The sequence below is a fragment of the Atta colombica genome, unplaced genomic scaffold (genome assembly GCF_001594045.1).
Source record: "Atta colombica isolate Treedump-2 unplaced genomic scaffold, Acol1.0 scaffold187, whole genome shotgun sequence".
Lineage (NCBI taxonomy): Eukaryota > Metazoa > Arthropoda > Insecta > Hymenoptera > Formicidae > Atta > Atta colombica.
This window is the reverse complement of record NW_017259279.1, coordinates 478,872-488,687: the sequence shown is the minus strand read 5'-3', so window position 1 is coordinate 488,687 and position 9,816 is coordinate 478,872. Positions and strand designations below refer to the sequence as shown.

Below are 9,816 nucleotides of genomic sequence, written 5' to 3'. Positions count from 1 at the left end.
ATATATATATATATATATATATATACAGGGTGTCTCATAATTTTAATAAATGTTTCTTGGAGTGAAAAAGAATGAAATTTTGAACTAAAAGTTCCTTTCCCACTTTTGATTCAGACCATTATTTACCGAGTTATTAATAACAATTAAACTTGAATTCAATCAGATAGCGTCCAGCCGGATTACAGCAGGAGTGTAGCCACGGGATTCGCGCTTATTATGCAATTTCCCGATAGAAATTTTATTCAAAAATTGTTTATTTTCAACTCACAGAGAGCTCCAAAAATTTTTTCAGAAGTTTTTGTCAATTTTTTTAGTAATGTATTTTCTTATTGACAATTAATTTTACCAAAATGAAAAAATGCGATATGAAAAATTCTGAAAAAATTCTCAGAACTCTCTACAAGAAGAAAATAAACAATTTTTATTACTTGTTTTTCTGTAAAGTTGATAATATTGATTAAAAAATTTTTATTAAAAACTAATATTCGGCAATATTTAGTAATTAATATCTTATTAACTATTACGAAAATTGCAAAATGCTAGAGGACTCAGTATAATCCACTCTACTAACACACAAAATATTTGGCGGTCATTCTGGGACACCCTGTATATTACACACACAATATATGTGTAAGTGTACTTATTTATAGTATAGGTGTGTGTATGTGTGTGTGTGTGTGTGTGTGTGTGTGTAAATCATGCATTTTTATAATTGAATATATTATGAACAATAATATCTTATAATACTAGTAATAAAATATTTTTAAATATAACAATTGACGCAGATGAAAAACTTAACAATTTCAGATTTAAAGTATTGTACATACCTTCTGAATGAGCGTAGCGCGTTATGACAAAACAGTAATAAAATGAGAATGGAAGTAGGAATGGAAATAGGCACAAGTATTGACATATTTTAATTTCAAGCCAAAAGCAATTATCCTGAATAGTTCAGAATTAATGAAATCTTTTCTCACATATATCTTTCTCACATATATCTTTCTAAATCTACATATACTCGATTATATCATAAAAAGAAAAATGAATTTATAATTGTGAGTAATTTCAGTACGGACCAAAAGGAATACAATTCGCAACTCGGGTTGCAAGTCGAAGACAACTCTAATCCAAAACGAAAAAAATCAGTCGCAACAATGATTTTAGTTAATCAGCTTCGCTGGAAGATTGACATTTAAACCGTAATCGCATCACATGACATGAGGGAAAAAGAGGTAGAGAAAGAGAGCGAATGATTATATATAAATCACGCTTTAATAGATGTAAAGAAAAAACTATAATCAAAACAAATCAATAATCAGTTTTGATTAAGGACATTTAATTTCAAGAGAATGTCACGGCAAAAGAATCGACATGAATTAATGAAAATGTGAAAAACCCATTGTAGTTTCGATTAACCAACTTTACTTCATTTCTTTTTTTTTAGACAAACGAAGATCGATGCGATCGGAGCGAAAGGGACGATGCACAGCAGGAAGTTGGATGTACGGAAGTCAAACAGCTGTTTGACAGATGGAGGCCCTGCGCGTTGGCTCAGCTCGGCTCGGCTCGGCCTCGCTCGCTTGCTTGCTCGCTCGCTCGCTGGCTGGCTGGCTGACTGGCCCGACGACCTTGACCCATCAACCTCTTCGGAGAAGCAGAGAGAGAGACGCAAGGTGGGTGCGTGCGTGCGTGACAAACTCACTCACCGATGCGCCATATCCTAGTGGGCGCCGTCATTCTGTGCGCGGATGGCAGTGGCGGTGGCGGCTTCTCGATGATGACGACGACGACGACAACGATAACAACGACAACGACAACGATGATGATAATGATGACGAAAACGACAACGGTTGCACCGCGTTATGGATACGCGGTACGGAACGGAGCAGCACCAAGTGCTGCTGTGACAGGTGCGCGCGTATAATGCACGGCAACGATGACGAGAACGGCGCGGCGGAAATGTACGCCGCTATTTCCACGATGCTCGCGCGACAAAGTTGCAGAGTCACCGTAGGAGCAGCCACCGCCGTAGAAGCGGTCCTCCATTAACGATGCTTCACAGGCACGACCGCCCACACGTAGTCGCAGGAGAGCGAGAGCATGAGAGAAATAAAGAGAGACGGAGAAAGAGGGAGAGAGGGAAAGACAGAGAGTGAGAGAGAGATGAAGGAAGTGAAGAATGTCGCGCGGATGGAACGTCAAAATTCATAACATCGTTTTCCGCTGACTGATCCTGCTGATTTGTCCTCGAACGTCTTGGACGTGTCCACACGCGTGATATCGTTGCTCAGAGAATATAGAATACGCGATAGAGCGAGAATAGAGAGAGAGAGAGAGAGGGGGAGGGAGAAAGAGAGAGAGAGAGAGAGAGAGAGAGAGAGAGAGAGAGAGGGAGAGGGAGAGAGAAAGAGAGAGAAGAAAAACGGGACGACAATACAGGCGGAAAGATACGTGGCACGGGCGAGGATATGCAAGGCGAGGCGCTGTGCATCGTGTTCGTAACACGTACGGCCGATGAGAAAGATCCGAAGACAAAATGGGAAACGAAAGGGAACAGATTCGCATTGTATCAATAGAGCGTGACAAAGATGACAGGATTGTCAAAGACGCGCACGAGAGGCGAGAGAGAAATGGATAGGGAGATAGAGGGACAGCTACGCGCGTATATATCTGGTATCGTCTAGTGCATGAACTATGCGTGAATATCCGTGAGAGGAAAGAAGAGGAGAGAGGAGAGGAGAGGAGAAACCAGGCTCTGATGTAGGCGACGTTGAGCGAAGGAGTGAAATTGCCGCAATTTTGCAATGGCGACACTGACGATGTTGACGCGCGGCGTTGACGACGCCCGATCGAAAATACCTGATCCGTAGTGTGATCTCTTGGTCGCACCGTTCTCTGCATCGCAGTCGAGCGGCCGCTTTCTGGAGTCCGCAATCTCCGGGGAGGGACACGTCTCCATTCCTGAATCAGCGGCCATCTTGGTTCGCTCGTTGCACGCACGTAATCCCCCCCCCCCAGCTCAGACCCACACACGCACACACACTCACACCTGTACTCGCGCGCGCGCGAGTTTACACGCACGGCCACGGAGAGATTACGTTACGAAATAAACGGCGCACACCAGCCACCAACCACCAACGGTACACACAATCGAAGCGGAATGTGATGTACGGAATACACCGTGTAAACCATACACGGGACGCACACACTCACTCTTCTTGCCTCCTCTTAATTGGAGAAGGGGAATTCGGTAATTCGCTAGAAAGGCGAGGAAAGAGAAAGAGAAAAAAATAATACGAAGGATCGCGCGCGAACGAGACGAACGATTGGTAGTCGAGCGATGTGGAGCGATGCGCTGCGGCTGGAGCTAGTAGAGCAGACGATGTTCGCTTTATGGGGGCAAGAGTGTCCCAGAACGAGGTGCCAGGCGCGAGTAGATCAGATAGGCACAACGTTGCACACTTCCAGACGAACGAATCAACGAACGAACGAATGAATGAATATATGTTATGTATATGCAGTGACGACAACGGAACCAGGAAAAAGGAGGAAAAAGAGAGTAGTAAGCGGTAGGCAGGCACGCGCCATACACACACACACACACATACACACACACACACACACACACACACGCGCGCGCAAGTGGAGAAATCCACACTAGGAACACTAGGATACGTGAGCGCGCACGAACAAATAACATACACGCGCTCGCGAAATGCCGCGTCTCACTGCGTATCACTGCGTCTTACTGACGACTGGCCGACTGGCTTCTCTTGCCTTGCCAACCAGCTGGTTGATACTCGCGCTACCCTCGCATAGTACACGTACACTGATATACACCTCTTGCCTAGGTTCACTGCGTCTCCGTCTAACTTGCATTTGACTGCGTTTGACCTACGGCTATATACTCCGCCTCCGTTTCTCTTCCTTTCCCTTCCTTCCCTTCCGTGCGCGCGCAGTTTCTCTCTTTCTCTCTCTCTTTCTTCTTTCGTCGTCAGTCTTCAGCTGGCAGTCCTAGCGTGGAGCTCTGTTCAGCACAGTTCAGCAGTGGCGGAGTAAACTGGAGTAAACCAAATATATATATATATATATGTGTATAGTCGCAGAGAACTCTGTCCGTGTCCCTCTTTGCCAACCCGCGAAAAATTCGATCGATCGACTAATCGAACGGACGGACGGACGGATGCTTCCGGAACCTTTCGGAGTTCGACGGAACTGACGGAACTGCGGCGAGCATTGCAACGCGGCGAATGGTGCGCGCACTACAACTATATGTTACGTAAGCTGTTAGCTGTGCTGCTGCCGCCACGGGGAATATAACATAACGAACATAATAACCTGCTGATGTTGCGTCGTCCTGCGCACTGCGCAATGCGCATTCATCGCGGACTCCGGACTCGGAGCAACATTTCCCGCCTTCGACCGTTTTTAATTATTACGGGCGAGAGATTGGCGGAATTGTATTCAACATTTTCACCCTTCAACGCTCATACATATGCGCACTTGAGAATGGATTGAAACTTTTTTCTATCCGAATGCGTATTTTAAATAACGAATACTTTTTTTGGATTTAATTGGATTCAATTGGATTAAAAAACTGCATTTTGTATTCAAAATTTTGAATTGAACAGTTTTCACAATTGCACAGAAAAAGCTAATATTATTTTTAGATTGAAAGGCACAGAGATATGCTCCATGCAATTCCTATAAATGAATAAAAATGTATTCAAGATTGAAAAGCATTCATTTTAACATTCGTGAATCAATATTTCTGAAAATCTGAATTCATTTTAATCCATTCTCGTTTGCTGGGAATGAGATCGTGAAAAGATCCTAAGCAAAAACGCGATATTTATATATATATATATATATATATTATTAAGTCTATTTTTATTTCAAGACCGTCTTAAGATGCTAATACGTCTCTGTGATCGGTATTCGTATTGTATATAGTTGATTCTTATATATTTAAGACTTAAAACTTTTATTTAAGACCTACGTTCTAAATTTGTAAGTCAAATTTCACTTGGATTGAATTGAAATTTCATTATTCCTGCAATGAACTTTACTGCAAAGTAGGAATGGAGAAAATTCACTAAAAATCATTGGAGTGAATTTTATCACTGTAAAGAATTGAAAAATTTATTCCAATTATTGAATGAAACTTCTCAATAGACCGAATAATGTCACTTCAAGGGAAGAGTGAATGATTTTATTCTATTTATGAAAGATCAATTTATTTTTTCTATAAAAAAGAGCGATACATAGGCATATATTAAATTTGTATAAAGCATATAATTTTTTGCAAAATTTATAAATGAATTTAATCAAATACTTGTTGTTACCGTGTGAATCTTTTTAAATATCAAATTCAAATACACAATTATACAACTATATATATTACTTTTTTCAGAAAAAAAAAAGAATCTTTAAGCAAAGTGAAATCGCGCGCGCGCGTGTTTGTGTGTGTAAAAATGTATTTATTTATTTATTTGAGAAAGTTTAATTATAACGAAAATCTCGCTAATGAAAACATGTGTTGACAGGGTTGGCAACATTATCTTATAAAAATAACTCATTACCATTCTTTTTCCTAAAAAGTAATTCATTATCGTTACTCATTGATTTGCAAAAGTAACTCGTTACCGACAGTCGAATGATTAGAAGAATACTCGACTATGATTGGTCAATTTCTTACTGTTACTTTTTACTCCGTGTATTGGACAATTGTATCACTGTGTGTCTATTCGTAGAGACAACTTGAAGGTTTCTACCGTACCGTAGAATTCTCCCTTCTATAGCGATCGGAAGGATTCAGGTTTCAGTTGAAGAGTGATAATGCTCACCGTAGTGAACTCCTCACTCACCTACGAAATTCTCATGTATCTGAACTCGTTTTACTTCGGCATGTTCGCCGTATGTGAGCTGGGCATGGGGCTATTCAAGGCTGCGAATTTGCCATCACCGGGCACAAGCAAGACTCTGATAGAGTTCGCGCTTCTGTTTTTCTTGATAGTGACGGAGAGCGGCAGGATTTATCTGGGAAGAAAGGGAAATCTAACTGAGCGTGGACTGCCAATTCTCATCGGGATCGTCCTAACCATTCCCAGCTCGCTAGCGACGCTCTACTTCCTGCTTTGGCAGTACTACGTACTCAGGTTGGAGGTGATTCTCTGCAGTATACAGCTGGTTCTGCTAGCGTCCGAGGTGGTCATTGCGATCATGTGCCTTATAGCCATCCACCGACCACCAGCTCCAGTGAAATGACTAAATGTTATCCTTTCTGATATTCTAGTCGCACAATGATTATATTTACACTGTCACGCTTAATAATCCATTCAGAGTATTTAATCCATTCAGAGTATTGTCAATTCATCAAGGTTGAAATCAAAGTTTTTGACAACATTGTTTTTGATACACAATAAGACTTTTCTTGCTGTGTACGATTATATCTATTATATCTCTACGTGTAAAAAACAATCCTGCACAGGAAAGAGAATCAGATTATTTTCTCTAAACCCTGATATAAATCCATTCTGTACAATAGCTTTACCACAAATTTTAAGTAAAAAATAAAGACTAGTCAAAAAGATTTTTGTGCTACTTGTACAACTTGTGTAATTAAAATTATAAATACTGCCAAACAAGTATTCTCATTTAAGTAATTATCTGTAAATTTATTATTATTTACCGAAAAGATATTGAAGAATATTGTACTGTTGCTAAAAGCGAGCGATTTATAGAAACTAGATAGTAGAATTATTTTCATCAAATTAACTCAATTGGGTAGAACGTTTTGTTTTGTTACATATTTAAATAACAGTGCTGAAATGAATAGAATGACTATTTCTTTGTAGCTGCTGCTTTAGTTTAGCTGCATTATTTTCAATCAGAAGAAAAAAAGATGAAGATGAACAGTATAAATTGTGAATAGCCTTCAAGGAAGAAACATGTGAAACCCGAACTCTGAGATCACTGTTTCATTGATGTGACACATTTTTATATACTAGTATCAACGTCATACGCACACATATACATAAATTTTTGTAGAATGAATAGTAACATAGCGTTTTAGTTAGACATCCAAGTCTAATTTCAAGAACTCGACATTCTTTCTTTGTGTAATCTATTAATCTGTAGCCTCCAATTTTATAAATACAGATTTGTACAGAAGCAAAGCTTTCATAGCAAATGCTGTCAATTCGATAGCTCTAGATAACATTTTGAATTAAAAAAAAAAATGATAAAAAAGATTACAAATTCAAAAATCTTTATCGTTTTCAACATAATTTCCAAAATAAAAATAGCCAATGGAAACATAAATGTTCTATCTTCCTTTGATGAATATGTAGCTTAAGTTCTACAGAAAAGAATTATATGTACTTATTTCTATATTGGATATAATTATCTATGGTAAGAAACTTGCATGTATTTGTTGTGTATATGCATTTATATCAAAATAAATATTTTTCAAATAAATAATATAATACGTATATGCCTTTATACATATGGCATAACACAAATTTTCTTTTCATAAAGATAATGCTGTTTTTGTCAGATCACATGTATCTTCAAGTACATATTTTTCCAAATATATTACACACGCGACGTACATTGGCTACAAAACTTATAAATACAAATATTTCTTAAAGTTCATGATTGAAATTTCTATCACAAACTAGAGATACATTCAGATATACATTCGCGATATATAGTATATGCTGTATATGGAAAGAGAGATTATGACGCGATGTTAATTATAAATAAAGAATTAAAATTTAGCATCCATAATTACAGTCAATATCTAATTACTAGAATTCTACTCTAATCCATAGTAATTATAATATACAGTTAATAGAATTCTACTTCTATGATAATTAAGATTGTAATTCTGTCTAACTAATACAATTTTTAATGTTTTATACTGTTCGCTGCGGCTCTGCGTCTTCTGATTATACGTAATCGATTGTTGCAATAAATTCGTAAAAATACTGAGCCGAATACCAACAATATTCCAAACACTCCAATAACAGTAATCTCGTGATGATAAATCAAACATGACAATAATATCGCCAAGCCCTGTAACAGATATTATTAAATGGGATTATATAGTCTGGATTTAAGGGCAAGAACACAATAAACACAATGCCGGCCGACTTTGTCATTTATGGAAAGTAATTTCGGCAACGTATGTAATTATGCATAGATATGGAATAACTTTGTTTTACACAACAGTGTAACTGTTGTTACTGTGGCCGACACTTTGTCTATCGCGTGCTCTTGTCTCTTTTTTTGACAAATTGATATTATCTGAAATAATTATATACTTGACGAATGGTCATCATAATGACAAATGTAATGGATCCAAATTTCGAAATGGTGTAAAAAATGTACAATTGGCCGCTTGCAGAACAAATGGAAATCAGCAAACAGTCGATTATAAACCTGGGATACTGTACAATAAAATTTGTTAATGTTATTTTCATGTAAACAATATTATAAGGAACTAACATGCATATTGTAAAATTAATTACCGTCGTCATAAAAGAAAAAATTAGCGGAAAACTTGATTGTTGAAACAGAGACATCGCAGTTAGCAAACAGGAAAACATATTGACTGCACACATCATTTGTACGCTAGTTACTCCATAATCTATAAACAGTGCATTTTGCCAGGTACTTGTGAAACTATCTAATAATAAGTAACCTCCCAATAAAATAACACCGGAGAGTGTTGTCGCTCCATCTGAAAGTACTTATAAAATTAATACAATGTTGGTTGTAATTAAAATACATTGCATATTTAACAAAGTATTACTGTTTTTATTATGATCAGAACTGTCCAGCATAAAGAGCGTCATTCCGATAGAAATAAGAATTGCAGTAACATATTCATAATATTCGTATGACGTATGCGAAACTATTTTTCCCATAACCATAACCGGAATAATTTTAGAGGCTTTAGCTAAAACCTAAACGAATAATTAAACGGATATGAAACATTTATATAAATAGCTTTTGATATGCAGTAAAAGTTACGTTAGTGAGTAAAGAAATCAGCAAATTAGAAGATATACAATTGCAATTTTTCACCTGTGATGGAAAACTGACGTATTTCAGAGCTTCATATTGACACCAACTGCTCATGATATTTGATAGAGAACAAAATGCATACTTGTACAATGGCGTCTTATGTTGTGGCTGACGTTGAATAAGTAAGTATAATCCAGACATCAGAAAAGCAAGAATGCGATTTACAAATACCAGGAATTGTGAATCTTGAAATCGTGCTTTACTGCCAGAAACATCTTCGTATTCCTGTACAAATGAATACAGTGTTATTTTAATTTAATTACATTTCTACAATAACAAAATGAATCCATTATTGTAAAAATGTAATGACGTTACAAGTATGTATTTTACTTCCTGGTTAGCTACACTACAACTAATTATCAATCATAATAACATATGTACATTTTTTTTATAAATATTTTTTTATTGTCGATAGAAGTTGACCACTACCTGCGTCATTATCTTTTCCTGCAGATAGCCCCAAGTCAAATAACTAATTTGTAATCCAAGGAAACAATATATCAATAGTAGAGCATCTTGAGTAAAAGTACGCTGAATGTGAGTGGAAGCATTAGGAACATAAGTTGGCGAATCCAAGAAACCTGTCTCACAGTGTCCCACAAAGCACGAATGCACCAGTCTAGGAATACAACCTTTTCCTGCATAAATATTCTTCTCAACTACTATAATATACCTTGAGACATTATATTCCAGAGTTGGCAAAATTTACTTTATAAAACTTAT

The 9,816-nt window shown here is 37.4% G+C and overlaps 3 protein-coding genes across 6 annotated transcripts in view; 1 reads left to right on the top strand and 2 right to left on the bottom strand.

Annotated features, from left to right (window-relative positions):
- LOC108686590 (RNA-binding protein Nova-1) overlaps positions 1–4,479 on the bottom strand; it is an 11,969-nt gene extending 7,490 nt beyond the window's left edge. For both annotated transcript variants that reach the window (XM_018191966.1, XM_018191967.1), the window contains exon 1: positions 2,860–4,479. In XM_018191966.1, coding sequence (XP_018047455.1) covers positions 2,860–2,977 — 118 coding nt within the window. In that variant the 5' untranslated portion in view covers positions 2,978–4,479. The remainder of the gene's footprint in view (positions 1–2,859) is intronic.
- A 1,065-nt stretch (positions 4,480–5,544) lies between these two features.
- Positions 5,545–6,568, top strand: LOC108686591 (transmembrane protein 216-like). Its single transcript, XM_018191969.1, has one exon. The coding sequence runs from the start codon at positions 5,839–5,841 to the stop codon at positions 6,265–6,267; it is 429 nt and encodes a 142-aa protein (XP_018047458.1). The 5' UTR covers positions 5,545–5,838; the 3' UTR covers positions 6,268–6,568.
- Positions 6,569–7,404: 836 nt separating this feature from the next.
- The window catches only part of LOC108686635 (adenosine 3'-phospho 5'-phosphosulfate transporter 1), a 5,152-nt gene continuing 2,740 nt past the window's right edge, over positions 7,405–9,816 (bottom strand). For 2 of the 3 annotated variants that reach the window (XM_018192061.1, XM_018192062.1), the window contains 5 exons: positions 9,523–9,731; positions 9,094–9,318; positions 8,819–8,972; positions 8,328–8,746; positions 7,405–8,079 (listed from right to left, as the gene is read on the bottom strand). In XM_018192061.1, coding sequence (XP_018047550.1) covers positions 7,912–8,079; positions 8,328–8,746; positions 8,819–8,972; positions 9,094–9,318; positions 9,523–9,731 — 1,175 coding nt within the window. In that variant the 3' untranslated portion in view covers positions 7,405–7,911. The remainder of the gene's footprint in view (positions 8,080–8,327; positions 8,747–8,818; positions 8,973–9,093; positions 9,319–9,522; positions 9,732–9,816) is intronic. The other variant, XM_018192063.1, reaches the window with a different exon arrangement.

Coding starts and splice junctions, on each gene's coding strand:
- LOC108686591 (XM_018191969.1), top strand. CDS start 5,839: ATGCTCACCGTAGTGAACTCCTCACTCACCTACGAAATTCTCATGTAT.